Consider the following 27,501-nt stretch of genomic DNA (forward strand, 5'->3'; position numbering starts at 1 on the left):
AATTGTAATTGTCGACAGATTCAGAGTCCCAGATTGAAAGCGCAGAAGCACAGCTTGAAGAAGACTGAGCTGTCCAAACATCAGCAAGGAAATGAAGGAAAGCGATCGATTCACTTTTTCTCCCGAGCATGAGTCTGGTTATTGATCACAGTCTGTTGTGTTACTCGTCAATGCATCCAGACAATGAATTAATAACCTACTACTTCCCCAACCCTACGCTGCCACTCGGTAGTCAATAAAAACACTGCAAAAAATTAATGTGTTCCACCAAAATAAAAAAAGCATGGTTATTAGTCACATATTACTACGCCTTGTCAGCATACTACTATCATACTGGCTCTTTAGTAGTACTTAAAAAGCACACGTCAATGACTTATTCCACATTAAATCCTTTAGTCCTACCCTATTCAAGGAAATTAATAATAATAATAATAATAATAACTGGTTGACCTCACAAACTAGTCTTCATGGTTCATTTAGCCCTTTATATTATATAACTCCACATTTCTGCTGCGAAAATACTCTTTCTTCTTTTCCTGGAGACTAATTAATTCAGTTTTTTTTGTCATTTTGTATTCTGGAAATGCTCTTTCTGTTCATCCATGACTCAACACTAGGATTTGTTTATCATTTTATACTTTGCTGATTTGCCATTGCCATTTTTTTTTTTTTTTTTACATCAATCGGTTCTCCTTGTTTTAATTTGCATCTTGCATTTTACATCTTTTCAGTGCCACACCATAAGACCAACTCGACACCATTTAGTTTCCGCTACGTGAGTTTCTGTGACGTTAGCTCCCAGGTAAAAATCAAGCACACTTCCATAGCGCTCTATTTCTGTGCATGTATGTTAAAAGCGCATTTTAGTTCATATTTATGGCGTCACACGAAGCATATCGATTTTCCGATCAGTTATCAGTCAATCTTATAGCTTGAGCAAACTTGGAATCTCTGTAACGGAGGAAACATTAACGTAAGAGGCACAGACTTGTTGCATCTCTTTCAACTAATTTCTTGGCATTTCCAGACCAGACTGGTGCAGTGCTCTTTTGGCCGGCCGGCCTTTCACGATGATTCAGGACACAGCCTCGTATTCAATCAGACAAAAAGAGCTGGCACCCGAAACACATCCCGCTTTAATGAACCAGGAACAGCAGAAGAAGTCCTGTGTCTTAAGCTCGCTCACCATTTCCCTCTCCTGTTTCTGGAGGTCATAGATCATCTTCAGTTCTTCCTTCAGCTGGCTCTTCCTGTCCTCCAGCATCTCCACGGTCTCCTGCGTGTTACGGCACGAGGCCTTGACCGTCTGGAGGGTCTCCTGCTCCACGTGCACCTCATCCTGCAGGCCCTGTTCATACGCATACGGTGTGCAAATTAAATCAAATTGAACTAAAACTCGGACGCAGCCTTAGTCCAGCTGATACCTGAAACCTGAGTGTGGACCGTCTCCCGCCGTTTTAATAAAGCAGTTTTTGCTGTTTAATACTAGACTTGGAATGTTAGAAAAGTTTTATATTTTGAATAAATGCTTTTTACTCAACAAGGAATAACGGAAATATTATCGCGGTATGGTTTTCGCGATATTTCACTTTTCCAGTGTAATGTATATATAACTAATATTTTTTTTAAAATGTATTTTGATAATAATATGCATTTAGTGTGTATGTAAAAAAGCTCATGTTGGAGGAGAAAGCGAACAAAAGCTACAAAGATGTGCTTTTACTGCTAAACCAAAAAAAAAAGGCAATCGAACTGAAGCAGATCGCAACACATTTAAAAGACTTGTTAATATTTCTGTGTGTTTGATCATTTCCTGTAACGTGATAAGAGCTTAAAAGTCATTTTAAAATAAAAACACTCATTCTTTCCATACTCAATCTCAAACCCAGATTAAAAACAACGATGCAGCCAAAGAAATGCCATCGATTGGTTCCCATCCTCGAGACTTTCCTTCATTCATCACGGGACAAACGCTCTCCCCCTGCCGTGTGAATACTTTCGTCTGATTTTTACTTCACGTTTTTTCTTTGCACTGTTGAGATTCTCTTTGTAGCCTAACGCTTAAAGGCTTCTGGCTTTTGGCTAATGGCTGTAAGACCATCATTTTTGTTTTGCATTTAGTGATAGCAGTAATGCCATATTAAACTATGAAATCTTTAGAGAAATCTTAATTGTTTGAATAAATTTTTTCATACTTTAAAAGATGTTTTCATATATATATATATATATATACACGCTTACTTCATGTTTTTTTCTTTGGAAGAATTCACACACCAGGAGTACAAAAGCTCATTTTACATTGACATTTAGTCCTTTAGCAGACACTTTTATCAGAAGCAACCTACAGATGAGGACAATGGAAGCGATCGAAAACAAAAAATGAGAAACGATATACAAGTGCTAAAACAAGACTGGGTTGTGAACATAGTAAAGTGTTTTCTTTAGAGAATAGAGCACGCTAAATGCATATTTTGTTTTAGTTAATGCTATAATATATAAAAAGGAAAACAGACAGAATACAAAAACTGTATTTTTTTTGTAGGAGCCACGTCCTATATGCAATTACTTTTACTGTCTCTATGCTAGCACACATGTTGCTGATCTCCACACACACACACACACACACACACACAAAAAAATCATATCGCGAAAAATAAAACAAACGCGAGGCAACAAAACAAATTGCGAAAATGATCTATTCATCCACGAATTAAAGGAGTATGGGCTGGAAAAAATCACTAGAGGCAGTGTGACACGCAGCCAGAGACTGCTTTGATTTATATATATATATATATATATATATATATATATATATATATATATATATATATATATACACTATAGCGCTTATCGCTGCTGCCAGTTTTTCCGTTTCTGTGCACATAAAAAGCGTAGAGAATAACACCTTACCTTGATTTCATTATCATCTGAAGCGTTGACCTGAGCCTCGAGCTCCGTGTCCCTGAAACAACGTAAAAGAGAGCATATCAAAAACATACATGTCAAAATGATGCATAGGTTTCAGCACGGTTCTGTCATTCAGTCGCGCGCGAACACGAGCCGCTGCGGAGACGCGTGGACTGAAATTATGCAACCCATGTGTCAGATGATGTCAGGACGATGAATCACACCTCTACGGCGCGTGCAAGTGCCGAAGGGTGTCGGTCGAATCGCATTTCGGAGACTAAGATGGCACGCGGCTACTCGGATGCGTAAAGATGAGGCTGCGCGCGCGAGTGCGTACCTGGCGGCGGCTGCAGCGCGCGCTCGTGCCGGCCGCAGACAGTCCAGGATAAAGCGCAGCATGTTCACGCGTGACCCACGACAGCCTTCAGAACGCCGTGCCGCTTCCTGCGAGACGCATGCTGCCAAATGAAGATGCGCGGAAGGGACGTGTTCTCCTTGAGTCGCTCTCCGCTCTCCTTCGGCTGCGACGGGGATCACGTGATCGCGGACACTGAACCAGAACCGGCCCCACGGTGCTTGAGGAGGAAGAAAACGGCTCAAAACACCGCCAGTGGTCAATGGCATACATATGCATGGATTATTCGCGGTGTGAAAGATGCAAAAATACAATCGATAGGATAATGAGACGCAGCCTGACGCATTTAGCGAAGAGCCTTTCTGCAGGGGACAGTTTATTATAATTATTATTATGTCCACCGCTTACACACAGAATCTTCACTGGTCACATAGTTTCAGAAAGTTTTTGACGCAGTTCTCAATTTTCACTTGCACAAAATGTTATGGCAAAAATGCACGCGTTACATATCGTGTTATTTATTTTTACCTATCGTAAGAGGTGCGAGGCATTTTGCATTTCGTGCAATTCTTGGATTGGTGTGTAGAGCATATAAAAAAAGAGTTTATTTAGGTTTTGAAAATGTGCGTGCATAAGTATTTGAAAAAAAAATGACAAGCATACAAGTGCATCAATCTGCTTCTCTCTGAACATTTCATTTGTTTTGTAAAACTACCCAACAACCGAGAAATATAAATATATTATTAGCTTTAAAGGGTGTAGCCTACAGCTTTTGTGTGTGAGTGGAGTATGTAAAAAGATGAATATTTCTGTGATGAGTTTGTAGAAAAAACATTTGGACTGAAGCAATAAATCATGGAAATGGTGTGTGTGTGTGTGTGTGTGTGTGTGTGTGTGTGTGTGTGTGTGTGTGTGTGTGTTTTACATTGAACGTGAGACATTAAACTACTTCCCGGTCTGCAAAACTTTACAAATTTTAATCACACCTGAGAACAAATTCTATAAATGCAACATATTATAACACAATATTAGCCTACAACAGAACAAATAGTTTATTTTCTTCTTAACGCCTTTCCAGCATCTATGGTTATATTAACTCACAGATTTTACACACACACACACACACACACACACACACATAAAGGTAGTATAGGTGAGACCGGACACTCAGTGGAATCAAACTAATAAAAGGGCAGATAATGACGATAATTAACTCGACGCACCTCAACAGGATCACGCAGTCAAGGGAAGACAGAAAGCAGGTCACACACAGAGCACATGGGGAATGAAAACAACAGAAATGCTGCAGTTCACCGCCTCCCAGAAGGTGCATCCTCGGACCTGAAACGGAGGGCCGAGGGGAGCCAGATGGAGCCCGAGGGGGCCCTATGGAGCCTGAGGGAGCTTGTGGAGAAGAGGGAGCAAGGAGCCATGGTGGAGCCGATGGGTCGAAGGCCCGGGACTCACAGGCTTGAGGCAGAGACGAGGAATCCTCCAAGCATAATGCCAATGGAGACTCCAGTACACAGATGGAGGTTTGAGAGTGAGCAGCGGGGCCGACCGGTGACAGATGATTGAGGAGACAGGAGGGAAGAAAGGGGCAGATTCGACCTCCAGTCAGATCAGTCTATTAAATCCTCTTCCGCATCCAGCAACCCCCAGATAATTACACGCTCTCCCTGTCCGTGGCATCCTCCACTGTGGCAGGCTGAAAAAAGCTGTCCTAGGCTACAGCGGTCAGCTGAACCATTAAGATGCACTTGAGGTTCTGATGTTTCCCTTTAAGGTATTAATGTGGCCACCTTTTAGGGTAAATGTTCAAATACAGCCAAGGACAGACTGTGTACATGTTTAGATGTTGTCAGATTGAAACACAAGAGGGCAGCACACCCTTTACATTTTTCTTTTAATTTGAAAGACTATAAAGATTGATGTTCTCAAAATGAAAACTAGAAAACTATTCAAAATCAAGATGGAAAAACACGTGCATGACACTGTTCTTTATTAACTGTTTAATAGCCTCACATCGATCAGACAGTATAATGTAAGCACTATACCCCAGCGATACAATACAATGAGCTCAAAGTCTTCCTTAAAGATTATTTGATTATTAAAGGATATTTACAGCAGACTGTTACTTCACCAAAAACACCTCATCAACAGCAAAAAATAAAAACAATAAAAAAAGTTTGATCCATATAAACATTTTTAAGATCAAATCTTCATTTGTGCAGGAGTTCACGGGACGATGATCATTACACAGCCTTTACGTACTGGAAAACAATCGAATATTTACAATAATTCGTTATCCAAAGTAACTTACAAACGAGCAAAAAAACTGCACATTTCATAAAAAATAGCAAAAATATATGCAGTGCCACGAATGCCAGATCTGTAAAACAGCTATAAGAATCAATACAAATGCATCGTAATTCTTTATTTATTTTGGTTTTTCCGCTACAAACATGAATATATTTAAGGTTATGGAAGTGTGTGTGAAAGCTCAGAAGGCTCAAAAATCATTCCAGTGATCCAGGAAGTGACCCCCGAGGGCCTGTTAGACAGTGTTGATCCAGAATCAGTCCAGAATGCATATGGATATGGATATTCAATGGGGAGAAACCTGGAAGAGCTTGATTGGATTAAGAGCAAGTGGAGGCGATGTGCCACCGATCTTACCAGGGATGCACTGATATATATCGGCCAAATATCGGTATCGGTAAACGAAACCCTTTTGAAACACAGGCATGATCAGGGCTAATTACATGCTGTGAAACAAAAGGGCACAGTCAGCAAATGCCTCTAATGTAGGGCTGTGGATTAGAAAATACAATCCTATAAAACAATTAGCATTGTTAATGCTAGTTCTATTTGACCCTATGAGCCCTATTTTAATGATATAAACACCACGTCTAAAGCACATGGCGCTGGTGCACTCAGGGCTTGTCCAAATCCAAACCGGTCGCCGCCTGGGCACTGTCTCGATGGGTTGTCCCTATTTTCTTAATAAGTAATGGACTCATGGCCGTAGCCAGGGTGCTAAAATCTTTAAAATCACTAAAACTCTTTAAATGAGACAGAGATGTAGTTTTGAAATGTTTTTATAGGGATGAAAAATGTCCAAATTATATAATGTATTGTGTAAAACGTGTGAAAAATGTGAATGTTTTACTATAGGTTAGGGGTGGATCATTTTATTAAGCATGCAACGATATGCTATACTGTACTATACTGAAAGAAATAGACATCTTCATAGCTAGTGTTTGCATATTTTATTTAATTCTGTAACTTATTCTACGAATCTGTGCACTAGTGTTACTGTTTAAAAAGTTGGTAATGACTCAATAACAATGAGATAGTGTTATATTTGTAGTGTTTTCTTATCAGTTGCGCTATCCTGTCAGCAATAACCTGTCCATGGGATTTTTGGTTGCTGTCAATTTAAGTGCCACCGATGCAGTGTTGCCAGGTATTGCTATAAAAATAAATGAAAAAATCCTAATAATAATAATACTAACAATAATAAACCCAATTTTTGTAAAGTGTCAAGTAATTTCAGCGTCTCGCAGCGATCATTTAGACCGATCATAACTGTCAACCGCCACAAAACAGCGAATGTTGGAATAAAACTTGATTTTAATAAAATGTTTTCAAAAACTACCTCATGTGCAACTTTAATTTAGTTGTATACAAGCATTTGAGTTTTAATTTGATTATATCTGAAGATAGACAGCAGTTAAATAAAACAATCCAGGGTTATATTATTATAGAAATGTGTCATGTGATTTTTTCATTCAAATGTTCACTATTTACTTTGTTAGCGCACACTGCTTAAGGTCGCTTCGGGCGACAAATATTCTAAACTTCCTCTTTAGCTCTCTGTGAGTAAAAGAAGGACGGGAGAAGCATTAAAATAAAACTCTCTTCAATATCCCATTTTAGTTGGAAATACATTACAAAGTTGACAGCAACATTCAATTCGCCTGGAGTTTAAGAAAACCAGGGCATTGATGAATTATCGGTTATCGGCTGTATTATCGGTGCATCCCAGACGCTTACAGACTTTGAGGAACCCTCTTATCCACCGAAGCATAGACTTCTGTCTCTATGGCCGCTCCTGCCATCACTCTTCTGGCTGGATGCACCGCCCGTCTGACCTCGTGAACCTCAGTGGACTGCATTATTTCAGTGTTAACCATCTGGGCGGATGGATGGAGTGCACGCTTAACCCCTTGAGCTTTCACGGACTGCATCATTTCAGTGTTGGCCATCTGCATCGCTCCTCCAGTTAGCGAAGACCCTTCGGGCGGCTGCTTGTCAACAAGAACTACGCTCTGGAAGTGCTGCATTTCACGTGTGGCAGAAGCTCCAGAGCCCTTCTTCTGCCCCAGTAACAGGTTCTCCTGAAGGCCTAGGACCGGCCGGGCGTCACCAGCAGAGTCGGCTGGGCTTCCATCACATAAACGGGGGCGGCGGGAGCGTAGTACAGCGCGGGCTGCTGGACTAACAGGGTCTGGTTAGGAACCGTTACTGTATCTTGGACATAGACTCCGGTTGAAGACATGCTGCTGGTCTGCTGCACTCCTGCGGTGCGAACGATGGCAGACGAGCTTGTTTTCTCCTGAGACTGTAAATGACTAGATGTCCCTTGTATGCTGACGTCTTTGTGTGCGGCGGACAGGACCGGTTTGGTGGACACAGGTACGGTGGTGCTGGTTTCAGCCTCTATTGTAGAACCTCTACAGATCTCAGCCAGAGTCTTGAACTTCACATCAAGGTCATCGAGAAAAGCAAAGTCGTCGTCTTCGTGTAAGAGACCGCAGATGTCCTCGAAAGAGCCCTTGTATGATTCCTGACCCTCGTAGTCGTAGATCTTTACACTGTCTCCCTTGTCTTGCTTCTTAGCCACATGACTTGCTTTCTGTGATAATAAGTAATAATATTGCATTTATCGATTTAGAAAGCCTTGAGTCATTCATATACACCAGTGACCCAAAAATACATTTGTAGAAAATATTTCTAACCGTGCATACTGCATTAAAGAATTTTCTATTCGTATTTTAGCGTTTTTCATTTTAAAGTTTAAAAGTTAAGTTTAAGCACATCATTCTGGTCTTTAATCCTCATAATGTATTTAAAATCTGTATGATACTTTTACATTACGTTTCTGTCTATAGCCTTGGTATTTTTCACTGAAAACCATACTGACCATATCTTCTAATTAATGAGTAAATGTGTGGAAAAAATGTTTTAAAATGACTGCATGTACCTATATAGTAGTATGAAATTCATAAGAACTAATATAAGCATAATTATTTCAAATGACAATTACATTCTTCTGAATTTATGTGCTTAAAACATTAAAATAAATGTAATATTACAATGAAAACAACTTAAAATAAAATAAATGTTACTTGCATAAACTTTTACTGTCAGATGAACAATTTGTTCATTCAATAATGGTTCATTAATGGGTATAAATATTCATATATACATATGCACACATACATATTAAAATTAATTTCCCAAAGTGTGCAAAAATATATTTTACACAAATGTAAATATTTGACTCCTAATGCTGCTCTATACTTTCCATGGGCCAAAATGACCCGATTGTGTTTATCTTTTAAAAAATAAAGGTCAAAACGTTTGTCCGCCTTCTAAAAACTATGTCTTTATATCTCTTCCTGGTCAAATGAATACATTATGAGGGTTAAAGCGCTCTGTTCTGGTGCTCTTATACGGCATGATATGCAAAAGCATGTTACGTGCACCTAATATTCAGAGTCTCTCGTATGCATTTGACAGTATTAATTGTAATTACACAGTTATTACACAGTCGATTCATTTACTTTGAGCACATGTTTTAACCGATACTTACTTGAGAATAGTAGTTGCATAAGAAAGCGTCGGAAAGCGCGAGCCCGTCAAACGCATAGTCTTCAAATCTGCCGTGTTCCTCTTTTCTTTGTCCGTACACGTACCGCCCGTCTACCTGACTGCTGTGGTGATGAAACGCGCTGTCGTGCTGGTCGTAGAACGAGGTCCAGCGCGAGCCCTCTGCTCCGGCTCCGCCGTCCTTTCCTCCGGCCCAGATCTGAGCTCCTCCCACGGCCCCCACATTACTGTGCTTGTTGTTCTCCAGATCCTTTGACATCTGTAAGAGGGCCATTTCCTGGGGGGACAGAGCGGCGCATGCCTTTATGTCTGCGTGTTCGTTCTCAGTTAAGTGCCAAATATGTGTAATTAATCATCTCTGGCAAGTACATCAGTTTAGCAAGTTACTTCGGCTTGATAAGCAACTGCAACACAATGCATTAAGTTCAGCGATATAGATTTAAACAGCATGCATTAATCTCAGACCTATTGCTGTGGACTCCAGGCCAACAGAATTTTAAAAAGTGATATTTTTATTTATTATTACTAGACTTTAGCTGCTAAACTTTAGCTTCAGGCAGGCAATGCTGAAAAGACAACTTCCACTGAATAACATCATCCACTGTATTGTAGTGTCCCCTACCTTGTCCTCCCCCTGTCCTTCAATGTTATATGTGATGAGATGCTCTCTAGTATCAAACGGCATGCTCTTGAAATCTCCCGCAGCGCCGGCGCCTCCACAGAGACAGAAGAGCAGCAGAAGAGGCAGCACTGCACACATTCACAAACACACGCCATCCGTTCACACAGCGGCCGGCAAAACTGTGTGTACACGTAGGTTTAGATTTAACAACACAGCATGCAATCAGTACTTCGAGCTTATTATTTAAAACAATATCCGCAATGAAGGTTAAACTCTATACATATAAATATATATTTTAACTAATGTTGTAAACAATGAATGTAAAAGATACCGCTTCATGTAAGAGAATACATTTCAAAATGCTTTCCAGAGGCAAGAAAATACATTTTTAATCTTACAACACACTACATTTTGGCTGATATATATATATATATATATATATATATATATATATTTTTTTTTTTTTTTGGATATAATTTATATTTTTGTTTTTATTTTACAATAAAATATATTTAAATGTATAAAATATTTATAAAATTTTTCAAATATATTTAAACAGTCTATAGCGTCCCTTTCTCTCTCTCTCTGTCATATATACATATCATCTATATATCTATAGAGAAATAGAGTGTTATAAAGACTGTTTAGATATATATATATATATATATATATATATATATATATATATATATATATATATATTTATATGTGTGTGTGTGTGTGTGTGTGTGTGTGTGTGTGTATATGTAAACATAAAATAGATTTTTTTATTATTTTTTTCACCTTATGGGTATACATGCTAAAAAAATATACATTAGAAAATTAGCCAGTAACGCTACTTTAAAGTGCTGAAAAATGCAATATCAAAAAGATGCTTTTTACTTTTTAATGCAAGCATTTCTATTCTTTATAGAAAGATGGCGTCGGTGTTCATACTCACACAGGAGCAGCAGCAGTCCCAGCAGCATTATAAGAACGCCAGACGCTCCAATCGTGGAGGTGATCTTTTGGGCAGGCAGACCTTAGCTGCGTCACACGTGCAGACTTCTATCTGAAGCGTCTGATCGGAGCAGATCTTCCCCTGCTGGTCCCACACATCCACAGACACACTGTACGTGCCCGGCCACAGCGTTTTATGAGACCGGAATATCGCTGTAGTGTCTGGGAATATGATTTTAAATAAATAAGATTAACACATGAAGAATGACCCATAAATCCAACACTAAAATGCAATAAAACAATTTTTTTTCTACACAAGCGAAGGTGACTCAACATGTTGCACAAAAGCCCTACTTAAGGGGTAATGCGATAATTATTGCATGCTATATTCAGCTTATACATGAATTTTTAATTAATTATGGATCCTTGAACTTCAAATACGTGACACAACAGATAAATGAGCCAAGCATGAATGCCATTATGCTTATTTCATGTCAGCGTTTCTCTCATGGCCGAGACATAACACCACATGGGTTCATATATCTTGGTTTTAACAGATCCGGCATCTTAATACGAAGTGGCCACGAGAAGTTAATCACCGTTGAGAGTCTCGACGCTCCACGACTCCTTCGTGTGGATGGTGTTCACTTCGAAACCGAAGGGCGCTCCATTGGGGAACTGATCTTTGTCCACAGCCGTGACGTAAACCACGTTCTCCTCATAGCACAGCGTTTGAGACTGGCGGCTCAGCACAGGACAGTGGTCGTTAAAGTCCTTCACTTGAATGGCAATGGTCCCCGTTGCAGTTTTAGACTTTGCGTCTGTGACAGAAAACGAAATTGGAAACGCTACCGTAAGTGCTTTTGATAATAACCGATTCTAGCTGTTTTACTAACAAGCGCCGGGTACACGACTCGCAACCTGTAGTCCATTGCTGGTTACAAATTACGGTTATGACAAAAAGTAAACACACATAGGTAGTCGAACTATACTTTAAGATGACTCAACTGCAGCGTTGGGTAAGTTACTGCATAAAAACATTTGACGTATTACAAACTGCTTTCCTTGTAAGTTACTGAGTAAACTTAAAAAGTACACTACAAACTGTTCTTTTAGTTATTTAATACAGATTGAAAACTGCATGGCCCGTCAAAACAGCAACGATCACTTGAAATCATTTTTAAAATACCGTAAAAGGTCTTTTAATTGTATGCACATGCAATACCATCAAAATAAAATAAAATCAAGGAAACAATGAGGGTATCTTCTTAAAATGCATCAATAAAATGAACAATGGAATACTTGATAAAAAAGACATCCTGTATCTAACTAAAGCTTGAAGAGTCATAATGACTGACTTCCAGCGCTTCATATAATACCATGTAGCTTCTCCACAGACTCACTCACCATTAGTGATGCAGATTATCTCAGCGTAGTATGTGCCATTCTTCAGAAACTTGGACTCGTAATCCGGTACTTTATTGAGTCTTATATCGGCCGTTCTCTCGTCTATAATCAACCAGTTGTCAATATCTTTCCCTTTTGCATACCTACAATGAATAAAATAAACGGTTTCTCTTCAATATCTGAACGAAGCCGCATTCTTGAGAGCGTCTGTGAAATCTCTGCGGTCTCACCTCACGTTACTGGCGATCAGGAGCGTGTCGCTGTCTATTGCTGCGTAATTGGTTATGACTTTTTGTAAAATAGTGGTGGTGCTTTCTTCAGAGATGGTGATGACTTTGACGGCGGGTTTGAAGCGAGGGCCCTCGGGCTGGTTGACCACGCTGACGTGGACGGTGTACGTCTTGCTCTCGGTCACGACTACCGAAGAGTGATACTGAGCCTTGTTAGCGACAGACACCTGCAGCTTCACTTCCTTCAGCTCCTCGAAGTCCAGCTCCTGCAAAAACAAACCAAGAGCGAAAAGCAGGAAATGAGGCGGGGGTGCGGGAATGTGGGAGACTTCCTGCTGGACATATCGAACGCACATTTAATCCCGCTCCTTGAGGTCCACTTATAAGGAATTTTATATCAAAAGTCATCATTTAGAAATAATGTGTAATTTCCTATACTGAAGGATTTAGCAGTTTAATTTAATTTTAAAGTTTTAAAGTAAACTTTAACTTTAAATATTTAAAGGTGCTCATTCACACAGACGCTAAACACCAAAAACGGAAATGCAATAAATATCCAACAGCATAACTAACATGCAACCCTAATAAATATAACTGAGAAGAAACACTAAGAAGAAACATAGTGATTTTAACGAAAAAACATCAAATTCAAACTAGATTTTAAAAGCAACGCAGGGAATTCTGGGAACACTTATTTACGGTTTTTCCTGTAAATTTCACAGGAATGTACCGTTAACCGTTTAACAGGTTTCACTGAAGCATTTTCGCCATTTTTTTCTGTTAAAATCACAGTAATTTTTTTGCAGTGTACCCTGTTTTAGACTCTTTGCCCACTGCATTGATTGGGTAACAGAGTTTGCTAAAGAACCAATAAAACCGAGATCAATTAATTGTCATATAAACGTTTTGGTGCGAAACGTCTTTTGACGTTAAGTTATTACTGCCAGGTTTTACTAAAGACATGCTGTGAAGAATTAATGCACCTGACTTTATTGAACACGCATTTGCAGGAGCGTCCCTTCGGACACAAACTTTAAGAAGATCGGACCCTTACGTATGGCGTACCATTAGTGAGTACCATGTCAAATTATCTGTGAAGTTATATCAGTGTCAAAAACGTTGTAAAGTCTGCTTTCCACATATCTTACGCTTTCCAATCCAATTGAAATTTTTAATTCAAGTTTATTTGTATGGCGCTTTTCATTGCAAAAAAAGCTTTTGCAGAAAATTTAGGTAAGTGTGGGTTATTACTACGACTGAAATGCACAGTAAAAATCACATGCACAGACGTTATCTGTTATCTGCGATGATTATAGGATTACTGGACTTTTGGGCAAACCACTGCATCGTGAAAAACTGATCACTTGTATCTGAAATTCAAAGTTTATGCAACAGTTTGTTGCTGTTTTGGTAGAAATAAATATATAGCATGCATGCATTGCTGGTTCTAAATCCAAACAAATTAAATATGTTCATATAAATTTATACGATGGTACACTGTACATCTATCTATACATATTTAGTATGTTTTGTTTAACGTGCAACGTGTTTTTCTAATCGCCTTCACTTATTAATGAGAATTACAGATCAGGTACAATATGGCCGTGGTCGAATGTGTGACCGCTCTCTGGGTCCAAACCGAATGCAGAAGTAATGCACGCTACTGAACGAGTGCATCATTACTGGTTTTGAAGGGCATTTTTGGGTTTTTCGCGGTTTGCAGCAGCAACGTCAAAACAGAGAAAGTGTTAAGTGCGTCCGGAGGGTGGCGTTGGCTTGAAGAGACTCTCCTTTCGGTGCCAGGCACGCAGCTGTGATAAGGACGGCTGTGAATACCAGAGCGGCCAGCACTGAAGCATGAGATATTAAAACCACACGACAGAACAAGCAAGCCACGGTATCACAGCGGCGTACCTCTGTTTCTCTGACGCTCGAACAAGACCAGGGTAACTGCCAGCGAGGAAAAGGGAGTGCTAACCTATGCATCATCTAATGTTAAAAAACAACATCCCTGACCTCTACTATGGTATTTTATTCGCTAATCGGTTCAGGAGACCATAAATCTAATATTCAATGAAAAGATATGCACAGTAATCTCCTCTATAAACATTCGAGAATAAAAAGCTAGTGTTCTCTTCAAATAATAAATCGTTCGTCTTTTATCTTGAACTGTTGAACTGAGCTTGTTTGAGCTCCACAGTTATGAACCGATCCAACGCTGCGCTGCATTCAGATGAATATTGACACATATTTTCTTTTATGTCTGAACGGTCTCCATCGGCTCACACAGTCTGTACTGTAAACATCTGGATGAAGATAAAGACGGCTTGCACCGCTAAAGTAGGTGTTAACGAATTTAAGGTTTTAAAAAAATTAATAAATAAAAAATATGTGTTTGAGTAATAGCATACCCATTTCGCTTGTGTGCTATAACTCAAGTAAAATAAAAAAAAATGCATAAAATAAAAATATTTAGATTTAGACATTTCTCATTTTTATTTAGTTAAATTGTTTCTATAAAATTTAGGTTTTGTTTATTTATATCTAAAACTAAATAAACTACATATTTAGCATCAACAAACATAATTAAGATAGAACTTGAGCAATTCAAACTAATGTGTTTTTTTTTTTTCTTAAATTATTCTGTATTCTGTATTAATTTTATGCTGTTTAAGCATTATGTTAGTATCATACATCTGCCCTTCAGTACACACACACACACACACACACACACACACACACACACACACACACACACACACACACATATATATATATATATATATATATATATATATATATATATATATATATATATATATGTGTGTGTGTGTAAATATTCTAGGTACAAAGGTACAAAACGGATTTTAGGATTTCATAAAGTTGATATTTTAACATCATGCCAGTTATGTGTTTTACTGTTTTACTGCAGTGCTGCTAATTTGTTTTTTACAGTCTGCATTGCATGCGTGAAGACGGTTTGTTTAATCTGTCAGTATGAGACGCTGTTAAAGGATCTCACAGACAGGCTACTGAAAGACGGTGCGGTTAAAACTAGTACACAAAGAAAAACAGGATCGGTCTACCTTATTGAGAATCAGGATGCCTTCGTTGGTCTTGTTGTCTGTGATTATGGAGAAATAACCCGCTTCGTTTCCTGACACGATTGTGAAGACGGCCAGCCAGTTTTCGGTGTAGATCAGATCGGCGTCGATCGCTCGGATCCTCACCACTTCCACGTTTCTAGTGTTTTCTTCCACACGGCACTCGTACTAAACACATATATAAACTCCATAAACGCCCAACTTAACGATTGTTTTACAAGAGCGTGCATACATGTAACGAACTAAAGAAGCGTGATAAGGTCACTCGGTGCATGCTTGCATCTTACAAAGTTTTTCTCCAGCGTTGGGATGTTGTCATTGACGTCGAGGATCTTGATGACAGCGGTTCCTGTTCCCGTTCTTCCGTTCACATCCCCATTCAGATCAGTCCCTTTAATGATCAACGTGTATGTTTCTTGTTTCTGTGATGAAAAAAACACAGTCTCACAAACAATTCTTACGTATTTCGAGGGGAAAGGTTTAAACCTTCCCAGCGAGGGGAAGGTTTAGATGTAGGCCGTTCATGCAAATTCATACGAAAAAAAAAAATACATACGATTTAGCAAAAATTGGCACGACTGAGGTCGTACGAATTAGACAACGCGTTAAAAAATACGAATTCCTGGTATATAGCATATTCATACAACACATTGCATTGCTCTACACAAACATTTTATAGATCGTTTACATATCCTTAACTACCTTACTAATTATGAATGAGCAGCAGGTTAGGGGTTTGTTGGGATAAAGGCTTTTATAAACACTTAACCAGAAATGTGGTAGAATTAGACCTATATACGTCATGCACCGTCACCTGAAACGTTGTATCAATAAATGAATGAATTTTAAGCCTGGAACGAAACGCAAAACCCTCTTTGCATCGAGCGCTCGAGCCAAACGGAGCGCATACCTCTCTGTCGAGGGTGCTGTGCATGACGTGTATCCCGCCCGTGTCCCGACTGATGTAGAACATGTTCTCGGGCTGCTGGCTGACGATGCTGTAGGCCACTTTTGTATGCAGAGTTCCTTCTTGATCGGCGTCGGTCGCGGTGACCATCGTCACGAACTCGGCTGAAAAATGACATACAAATAAAGCGTTTCACTTGATTTGTATATATTTGGGGAAATGTACGTTGTTGTTTTAACACTTTATATCAGGAAACACACTGGAGTTTGCCCTTAATGAACTCTCTGTTGAGTAAATGTGAGTAAATAGATGGAAGTGTTTTTGCATAAAATATTTCACTGCGTTTTCCAGCTGAAACGAGCATTTAGTGGCAGTAAAGCACCAGCGACATTGATTCCTATTCACACGGATTATGATTACGAGGGAGACTATCTGATTGCAAACTAATATAATGCATATGTGCTTTTTGTCTGTATTGATCTCGTTTTTCCTGCTCACCTGGAACAGCACTGCATGATAAAAAAACAAAAAAACAAACCACAACTCAACGGCTCGTCAAAGCAATCTAAAAATGCCGTGTTTTCTTTAGCGAAAGCGGTTTTATCTCGTTCGCATTTTTTCGCACACTATAGGTTTAGTGTGTTATTTTTAGACGTGATAGGGCACCACTAACCCAGCCTTTCATTATCCAAACTGTCACAGTGCATACAATAACCAATCTCTCAACAATCCTTCTCCTATTCATCACTGATTCAGTGCTGGCTTCCTGTCTCATCAGTTAGAAGTCATAATGTCCGCTCCTGTTAAAATTTAGATTTCATCCATCCGATCCAACTCATTGAAAGTTGAACATTGAGTCCAGATCCCAAAATGATGTATTCCTAGTGTCTGATGCACGTGTGTGTGTGTGTGTCAGTGTATATATTTGCACAGAATGTATAAAGGCGTTAGTAGACTGCTGATGAAAGCATTTTTGATCATATATGCATTATGCATTATTATAAAAGTAAAGGATAAATTAAGAGCGATCGTTACTAAAGCAGACTGAAATACTCGTCAGACACACCAAATAGACATGGGTCTTGCACATGCATTTTTTTCTTTTAGATTTCAAGTTCAAATAGTGGAAATAAACTAAATAATTAAAGACAACGTCTGTTGTGAAATCAGCCTTTGAGTGAAGATGCCGTCGGAGCATGAAAATGTGACCCTTATCTGTGTGGCTCTCCTTTCATGCCCAAAGCATGACTATACCTGCTGTACAAGCTAAAAAAAAACAGATTTATTGGTGGCGTTTAACAGTGCGTGTTCTGATGATCGAATCGTTAACATGTCAGAGCACTTAAGCATTGATATGTGTTTCAGTCATTTTGGCTCCCACCTTTTTATACTTGTCTTCCTGCAAAAGAGCATACAAATGTTTTTATCTTTTTAATTTCTTTTATTGACTTACGCACTTATGCACAAAATCCACTTTTGCCTATATTAATCGGTTAAAAAGCAACACATAAGCTGAGTCAGTAGAAAGATGAGTCCAATATTTGATAATAGTACATCATAGTGAGAGCTTTAGTTATACGAATCATTTCTGTTTACCAGACCTCATGAAAACTGATAAGAAAGGTACGGCTTCTATGGCTGGCTTTGCCTTTGTGTGCAATTAAAGGCGGTGGACTAAGACTATGAGCAATTGAGGGTAAAATAAACTGCTTTAACTTCCCCCGGGCGACCTTTGAGTTTGACTACAGGGTCAAAGTCTCCAGCCTCGCTAACAGCCTGGCAGTTTTTCAAGTTCTAGCCATGCTCTACTGTTATGTACAGTACAGTATGCGTGTGCCTCAGCGGTAACACATTCAGCGTGTAAAAAAAGAGCGCAACTGTGTCTCCTAGCAACTGATTTGTGTATCTGAAGGAAGCTTGCATTGTTTGGTTCACGGCATCTCAACAGACCGAATGGCCGTGCATCAGTAAGATCAAGGCATTTTCTAGAAAACCCAGCGGGCTTTCACTCAATGCTAATTTCGGAATTGACATTAAATGTAAAAGACAGAACTTGTTTTTTTGTTTGTTTCCTGATTTTGCGGTTTTGCGTCAAACAAGCCGAACGTCGCAGTTCATGAGCGTACCGTTCCAGAACGGCACTGGATTCGTTGCTTTTGCAGCCGAGCGGCTTTTGTATCTGTTATCAGCCGTGAGAAGTGACAGCCGTGATAAATGAGCTGTCGTGCTGCAAACAGCCTCGGCGCTAGATTTTTTGAGTGTTTGTGGAGGAGATGAAGGTCAGCGGTGTGAAACGCACCCGGCTTTCACAAAGAAGTGACAGACAACACTACAAAAAACAACAGTGGCTTCAACTTGAAATAACATGTAGAACGCCTTCGGATTTCTAGTTGAGTCAACTAAAATATTTTAGTTGTCACTTACATTTAAATAAAGTGACATCTGCTATTGAAACATTCGAAATAGTAGGTTTGCTGATTTAACATGTTAATTCGGTGCAATTAATTATGGACAAAAATAATGGGTAAAAAATTTAATCTGTCAGCAGTGTACAGTCAGCAAGATGCATTTAAAGTCCTTTATATGAGCCGGTGCTATGATTATAACTGGATGTTAGATGCCAATGTCAATAATGACTAAATGATCATTTGGGGAGGAATTTGTCATCCAAAACTGATCAATTTGAGATGAATTAGATTAATTTCTTTAGATTATATTTATGATTTAGTTGTCTGTACTACTTTGTATGTCGGTGTGCAAGCCGTGTTACAAGTTGTGTGTGAAATGAGAGACTTGTCAGACGTCCAAAGAGAACAAGTCATAAAGCATGTTTAGCAGAAACATCCGTAACCTTCACAGTCCAATTGTTAAGTGTTTTAAGCATGGCGAGATTTAATCAGCATAAAGAATATTGGACGAAAACCTAACAATTCACCCGGTAGAACCCGTTTGCACAAAGCCAAAGGCGTACATGAAAGAGATGTAACTAATAGAACCGATACACTGTGTGGTGATCATGACAGCAGAAAACCAAGTGAAGTCAACGAATTTCATAAAATTAAACTCAGATGAAATACAACTCTGAAATGCATTACTTTAAAGTGGAGCGTGACCCAACGCACACGACTCATCCCAATTTCTAAAGTAATTACTATACAAAATCTTACGTAAAAGGTTTATGGGAACTTCCGTCATTAATCCGGAGTGATCATGTATTGTTTTTGTAATAGTGTTGTGCAATTTCTTCTGAAAGATCTGGTAATGCTTCAGTCATAAGGTTACCATCACTTTAAAATCAATTATTCATCACATTCCTAGCACGGGGAATAAGGATTTTGCTTACGTAAGACTTTACTGGTGAAATTCGTCTAAAATGTGATAAACATTTGACTGTCATTTCAAAGTGTGCGTTTATGATTGATGCATTTAATCATGGACTAACGCAGGTGGAATAAAGAGTTTAAGACAGCTGAGAGAAACCATTAGAGTATTAATTCAGCTCCGTTATATGTCCCGGGACAGGTCTCCTGATAACATAGCATAGCACTTTCTATAAGTCATGTCACAAAAATGCGTGCTTTCCAAAAATGCACTTAACACAATATATGAGATAACATATAAAAAGTCCTATATCGATACTTGAATCATAATAACATGTGTATCATTGTATATCTGTAGATTATTTGGGGTCCAAAATATGGCAGAGTTTATCATCGAAGCATATTTCCTACATTACTGCCATTTATTCATTTTTGGTTCAGTCGTTTAAATCAGATGTGCGTTTATTTACTTTAATAATTCAATTTTAATTTAAATTAGTTTAATTCGATTATTTAGTATCATTGTTTTAGCGAGGTAAAAACTGAAAGCTCGTTTTACTGGATGTGCTATTAAAGTCTTTGCAGACTGCAGAGATGGACACGGCCAAGTTTGTGAAGAGAGTATGAAAATACGAGTTGCTAAGCAAAAACAGGCAAATGAATGCCCTGGACGCGGATCTGTCGAGTGTAAACAGTACCAGTTAAAGGTTAAAGTTCCCAGCAGATCTGGGTTTTAAGATGCCTGCAACGCAACAGACTGTATATTCAGATATAACAGCAGCTTAAAGCGCAAGATGCTGAAACACCAGTTTCTAGATCTGACCATTAACACTTAATTTCAGCCTTGTGGTTTCAAAACACTATCATGACCGTGATATGTCCTCGTAAGCTAAAACAAACGCTATGCAATCCTGGATTGTACCCACCAGCAATAACTGCTCGGCCGTGGCCATTACAGGAAAATCAAGACCCACCAGCCTTCAAGCCATTTGTGGAAAGGCTCAAAGTTTGGCAGTTTCTCTCGGTCTGTTGCTCTTTCAGATTGATTCTCGCCAACCCCGGGAATAAATTCCACAGGTCACACCTACACCAATTTACACCAATGAGGTGTAATTTTACATCACATTTTAAATTGAGCCCTATTCAGCAATGCAGCAGGTCTCCTAGGACAAAAACGTCCGGTCATTAGCATTGTTGCAAGCTAGGGGGCCCGCGATGCAGCACATTTCTAATGACTGTACAAATTAATTTAAACAAGTGAACAATCAAACTCACATCATTATCAAGTGTGACCCGCACAGAGAAACAACTTTAAATCTCTTTCTGCTGATTCTGACCTAGTTCGATTCTTAGGTTTGCATTAATGCCTTAAACTGATATAGGCCATATTTTGGACTGGAATTATGAAATTGTGTATTTCTACGTTTAATTATGTGTTATATAATAATAGATTTTATGATAATATTAATTGATTTTGCTACTTCCCTTTCCCTAAATCCAATTTAGAACATTTAGTGAAAGTAAATAATCTGGAAACCAAATGAGACCTGTCCATTGAATAAGTTCACAGAAAGACGGTTGCTGCTTTGTGAACTTTCGTTTAACCCCTTTTCATCCCACGACATCTCCCAAGTCAGCGCTGGGTTATTGCTCGATCACTCAGGAGTTGTTTAGATGCATTCGTTGGAGAACTGAAATGATTCCACCTACGGGAAGGTGACTGAAAGCTTTGCAGCGGGTCAAATGAACGAGTGTTTTCGACTGACGCTTGATCGACTCAACGGGCCGTACGTATCACTGATGCGATTCCTGCAAGGCTTGCTTTAATGTTGTTCTTCAGGTGACCGCTCTGCCCTCACAAACCCAACCAGCGCAGCCTGCTCTGACAGGACTTCGGCCGTAGACATCTCCTCAAGATCCCTTAGGCACCACTCAGAGTTTGGCCCAAGGGTCCGGGGAAGGACTGTAGGGAGCGAAACCAAAAACCTGCCACGCTATAAGACTCATCTGAGAAGGGATCTCCAAAGGAACAAAGGATTTCAAAACAAGAGCAAACAACATCCTCTCTCCCCGTTCTTTCATTCTTCAAATACATAAACGATCCAGACGATCGGACACATTCTTAGACTCTTATTAGAGGCTCTTATTTATGTTAAATATTTGATGCTGCCAGCCATCGATTGTTTGTTTTATGCTACAGTATTTATTAGCTTTTATCATTTTTTGCACATTTATTATGACAATTGTAAAGCACATTGAACTTCACACTGTCTTAGTTTGAAACATTATGAAACTGTATTGTAGTACTGGCTCCTAAACGACCACATTCAAACGAGTGCTTAATAATTCATTAATTCATAATCAGTCAAACATAGTTACTTGTTTGGTCTGAAATTCAAGCTCAGTATTGTGCAAGACTTACACAATCAGCTGCAGGAGACAGTGGTGGTATCTATTAATATTTTTCACACGCACACCTAGCTTTAAAAGATCAGGGCTGTATCTTAATTCCAAGAATGTAAAGAACGGGCTCACTTTCTCGATGAGACATGTCTCGGAAGGAACCTAAACTATTATTCATATATATATTTTTTCATTGTACCCTACGTATCTGTTAGCTGTATCCGTTCCCAATCTGCTTTGTCGTCGTTGAGATTCATTCAGTAAAACTATTGCAGACTTTCTCCAGGTCTTTTGTCAATTGAACAGAATTACGCAAAGCATATGTTCACTTTCACAAGACGTCACTTACATGCTCGCAGCACGTATTGAGAAACAGACAGTGTTTCATCATCCGGAGGCTCTATATTCCACAGAAGAGAAAATCATATACGCCTGGTGTGGCACTTTTAGGTGGAGTTTAGCCCCCGGGAATAGAGTATCTGTGTTATTGTTTAAGTCCATCCACATATTCGTACACCTCTGTAAACCACAACGAGGATGCATTTAAATCTATTTAGAATATTGCATTTTTTTTTTTTTACTGCCTTTCATTTCGGAAAAAATACATTTACGATGCTTTGAAACTACTTTTACAGCATCTGCCGAATCCTATTGTCAAACCATAGAAGTGTCAAACGCGCATAGACTGATTTATTTTCGATCGGTTATTGCAGTCTATGATTTTAAAACTATTGATAACGATTCAAAAACAGCGCTCGTCGGTTGCCTTCACTGATGTTGAACATGCATGGGATTAAAAAAATGATTTATAGCTGTTTCGCGAAAATTCAAGTATAAATGGAAACATTTTAACAACTATATGGAAATATATGTTGTCTTAAACAGGCCCACGGCCGATCTAAATTATCCAAAGTGCCCAAGCAACATTGCCTTAAAAATAGATTGGATTGGATTAGATTGGATTAGAATGAAGCTATATCTTACTTTATTGGAAAGCCTCAGTTTCCCTGACAACATTTCTGTGTTTGTTTCATGTATGACATCAGCTTTAAACAAAAACGATGGCAAATGAATTACTAAGTGAATCACTTGTTTGAGAAGACTTGTGAAAGAATGATGTAACTCTTTTCAACCAAAAGGCTAACGAAACACTTTTTTGAGCAATGAAAAACCAGTTGAGGCACAGTGAATCAACCAGATAGAAATCTGTCGCACCGGAACCTGCCCAAGCAGCATAGCTCAAGTAAAGCTGCCCTGCGTATCCTCACCATAATAAACGTATATCATCATGTCCGCCCCAGCTCTGCTACATGCACTGCGTTTGTAATATGCACAAAGAATATTCTTATTGCAACCCAGGCTCATTGGAAACAAAGGATCTCACTGCATGCTGTTTTTTCAGGTAAAATGTCCAGTGAGCCCATTTTTAGCTTGTGACCGCTATGTAGCTTTACGTAGCTCATGTGGTAGCATGTCCGCGGACTATAGCTAAAGGTTCACGCGTTGAAAACCCTTTTCAGGAACGCAGGTAGCGTTTGGTTAGATCATTTCCCGACTGAAGTGTGAAGAAGGATGGCAGTACCTACTGCGCTCCGCTCGTAAACCGCTCCGATGGTTGTCATGTTGAACACGGGAGGGTTGTCGTTCTCATCCTCCACCACGATTCTCAGTTCGATGTCTTTCTCAGCGTTACTGCCATTCAGAAACTTGGCCACCCCTCGGAGCTGGAATACGGCAAAACCATTTCACACAGGACGTAAGATTCAGCATACATGGGTTTACACATTCGTGTCGTTTAATCTGTATTTCATGACAGGCACTCATATGTCCTCTCTTTCTCTCCTTGTGCTGTTTTCTGAAATTGCATTCAAGAGAACAAAGCAAGGCAAAAATGCACCGTGTAAGAAGTCTCGGCCTAAGCATGCAAACTCTGCTCAGCAAGCGCAAACTTTCTCTATCCGTTCACATACGCTCTTTTCACAGTATGATCGTGTTCATGCAAGCCATGCAAGCGGCTCACAAAAACAACTGTTTAGAATTCTATCTCTTGATCGGTAGCTAATGGATGCTCTGCAGTGAATGGGTGCCGTCAGAATGAGCTGATCAAAACATCACAGTAATCCACAGCGCTCCGGTCCAGGTCTCTGGAAGCGAAAAGCTGCGTCTTTATAGAAAACAAACACATCGTGAAGATGTTTTTTAATCGCCGGTTCTGACGGCACCCATGCACTGCCATTGACCAGCGAGCGGCGCAATGCTACATTTTAGGATGCTTACCGATTACTAAATTGAATTCAAATGAATCAATAATGCAATTTTCTAACTTGATTAAAAATGCGAGTTACAGGTGCTGCGCCTCATTTAGCAATCGAGTCATTCAGGCAGAATGCAAGGCATTCGTTGACTTCACGACCATCCCAGATCCAGCTCTCCCGTGAAAAGTCGCTGCTGCGTGCTATCTGGGGTCCTGACTCATCGGTATACTTCCATAGATTAGTCAGGCGAGGACAGACACCCGTGCAATAAACGTTTATAACCGCGTGTAAAAGATGAAAGAGCCGCTCACGTAATAAATGGGAGTTTTCTCTCGGTCTAACACTCCGTGGATCCTGACCAAGCCGCTCTCGCTATTAACGGTGAACAGGTTGAAGGGGGGCTGGTCAGCACCGGACCCGCTCAGAGAGTATAGGATACTCGTCCTGGTCTCCTCATCCGAACGGATCTGCACACAAATGCATTTCACACTTTAATACAAAAGCTTTTTTTATTTTTTTCAAGAGTTTATTCATTGCAGAGCATTTCGAAAAGCGCTTGTATGCTCTATTTATTCAATTGCATTTGAAATATACCGTTGCATGTAAAAATAATAATAACGACAACAACAGAAAAAGCATCTTTTGCAGCAGGGAAAACTAAAAATGGTCTTACTTTGGCTATGTATTCCTTGTGTGTGTAATCATAATTTTCCCTCAGTTTCTGTGGAGGGATAATCCACTCTCTCTTCTGTCTGATTCTCTTCTGTTGTCCTTCAGACGCCGAAGTGTTCAGCATCTACACAGAAAAAAAGGCACACGTGTCTAATGCAACTAAATAAAGTGATAATGCGACGCATTTACGGCTTGATTGCAGGACGCAAAATAAAGTTTCACCTCAAGCACGCTCTGGAATGATTATATTGTATTCTTGTAAGCAAGCATGCTTATTTTTTGAAGAGAAAAAAAAAACGTAATATGAAAGCATAACAAAAAGAGCAATGCTGTTAATAAAATTGCTGTTGGTTTTATTTAAAAAAGCATTTCTTGATGAATGGCTGAATCACTAACATGTGAAAGAAATGACTTGTAAGGCGGACCCCCTTTTGTTTTGACTTCCTCTGTAACTCCCACCCTTGTAAGACTATGCTCTCTTCCTCTGGCAATATGATAACGCATTCATTTGACCAATAATATCTATTCGTATGAAAAAAGAGCTACTAAGTGACATCTAGTCTGATTGATGTCTTCCCAGAGTTCATTAAAGTCATAACTATCACACATCAGTGTGAGAATGAGCTCCAGAGAGCGCGCACACACACACACACACACACACACACACACACACACACACACACTCACACACACACGCACTCGAAACTAGCTGCAAAGATGAACTTCACACGCGCAAAACACACAGAATCACCAACTTATTTACACGCACCGATAAAGAAATGTTCATATGGGGTATAGAAAATTTTTTTTAGAGGATGCAAAAAAAAAACATTTAAGGTTAGGCTTTATAAGAGTCGTGAGAATTATGAACGCTGGAAACGTTTTAATGTTTTCGCTCACCGCCAGAATCAGCGCCCCGAAGAGTAAGAAGCCGCGGATGTTCGCCATTCTCCGCCGCCGCCGCCGTTACTCGCGGAACTTTGACACGGACTGAAGAGCGGTCAGCGGGGGGCGGGGCTTCGGAGGAATGCGCGGAGGGGCGGGGTCGTCACGCCCTCAACACCGACGACGACACGTTCACACGATGATCAGAAAGAACGGGGCACTGCGAATATGAAACTATTATTATTAAAATGCGTCGTGTTGAAAAGTGAACGTTCTCAGAACTAACTAGCTCTCGAAGTTATATATATATATATATATATATATATATATATATATATATATATATATATATATATATATATATATATATATGAACGTTCTCAGAGTTATCTGATTATCATGCTAGGCTGCATGATTTATTAAACGTTTAGCCTGTTGTAAATGCATACTGTTAGACGCTCATCTCACGTTTTCAAAAATGTTACTTTTTCAGAAAACATTCCAAAGTAACATTCGCAAAATTTAAAAAAAATGGAATGTTCACATAACGTTATAACTTCTTTTAGCGGTAAAAGAACGGGCTTCTGAATTTAAAAACGGGAGGGAAAGATTTAGCTAATTTAACAGGTCTTTTTATTTATTTATTTTTTACAATTCGTAGGCTATTCGTTGAGGTTCTTATGTCCTTGGTAGCTACTAAATCACTAACTAGACAAAACAAATGAATAACTGGGCATCGGTGTGAAATGCAGAGTTAAAGATAACCTTCATTCAGTCTAAAGCATGTCCATGTTCTGTGTGATTACTGTGTTTTGATCACAGGTTTTATGATGACAGGTCTCTTAATGCCCAAAATCTGATTATTTACAAAAACCTCCTGCCTAAAACATAAAGGAGGATATCGTATTTATGTCTGTTTGAAAAATAGTAAATACTACAAAGAAACTATATTAGCCCACTTTTTTGTCTTCTAGCTATACAAGGACAATTGATATATATATATATATATATATATATATATATATATATATATATATATATATATATATATATATATATATATATATATATATATATATATATATATATTCTATATAAGATTATTATTTACATTTTATTTTAATTATTATTTTATTTTACATTTTATTTTAATCTCTGTTTTATATAATATTTAGCTATATAAGGGAAAAAAGTGTATAATATATATATATATATATATATATATATATATATATATATATATATATATATATATATATATATATATATATATTATATATATATATATTATATTATATTGTGTTTCATTTCACATCACAATCAGATAAATAAAGGCTGTTTCATAACAGTGGACATTTTCCATCCTCACCGTAAACCGTTTCATAACATAAGAGACGCAAGAAACTCGTTCCTTTTTCCCAAACAAAAGGAAGTCGAGATAAGGCAGTCATTAGTAGCTCTTAAAATATTTGAGGCCAAGGATTTTGCAAGGATGAGGGAGGAGAGGAGTCACCGGATGATGGGAATATTAGTCCGAGTTCAAACCTGGTCACATGTTTAAGAGCATGAAGAGCGTTATCATAAAACCTTCACTGAA

General features: G+C 38.9%; 2 protein-coding genes across 5 annotated transcripts in view; both read right to left on the reverse strand.

Annotated features, from left to right (window-relative positions):
- si:ch73-140j24.4 overlaps positions 1–4,108 on the reverse strand; it is a 12,204-nt gene extending 8,096 nt beyond the window's left edge. For 2 of the 4 annotated variants that reach the window (XM_043259885.1, XM_043259870.1), the window contains exons 1-3: positions 3,245–4,106; positions 2,911–2,962; positions 1,187–1,348 (exon numbers count right to left, since the gene is read on the reverse strand). In XM_043259885.1, coding sequence (XP_043115820.1) covers positions 1,187–1,348; positions 2,911–2,962; positions 3,245–3,531 — 501 coding nt within the window. In that variant the 5' untranslated portion in view covers positions 3,532–4,106. Of the gene's footprint in view, positions 1–1,186; positions 1,349–2,910; positions 2,963–3,244 lie in introns of all 4 variants that reach the window. The other 2 variants (XM_043259877.1, XM_043259895.1) reach the window with 2 other exon arrangements.
- Positions 4,109–5,259: 1,151 nt separating this feature from the next.
- On the reverse strand, positions 5,260–26,020 carry dsg2l (desmoglein 2 like). The gene is given in 16 exon segments (XM_043259908.1): positions 5,260–7,682; positions 7,685–8,183; positions 9,144–9,437; positions 9,783–9,910; positions 10,723–10,791; positions 10,794–10,943; positions 11,321–11,542; positions 12,129–12,271; positions 12,359–12,624; positions 15,445–15,630; positions 15,750–15,884; positions 16,373–16,533; positions 23,675–23,816; positions 24,659–24,814; positions 25,021–25,143; positions 25,920–26,020. Coding segments are annotated over 16 exon segments (3,087 nt in total). The 5' UTR covers positions 25,968–26,020; the 3' UTR covers positions 5,260–7,317.
- Positions 26,021–27,501: the final 1,481 nt, after the last annotated feature.

This window comes from Puntigrus tetrazona, chromosome 2 (genome assembly GCF_018831695.1).
Source record: "Puntigrus tetrazona isolate hp1 chromosome 2, ASM1883169v1, whole genome shotgun sequence".
In the NCBI taxonomy this organism is placed as follows: domain Eukaryota; kingdom Metazoa; phylum Chordata; class Actinopteri; order Cypriniformes; family Cyprinidae; genus Puntigrus; species Puntigrus tetrazona.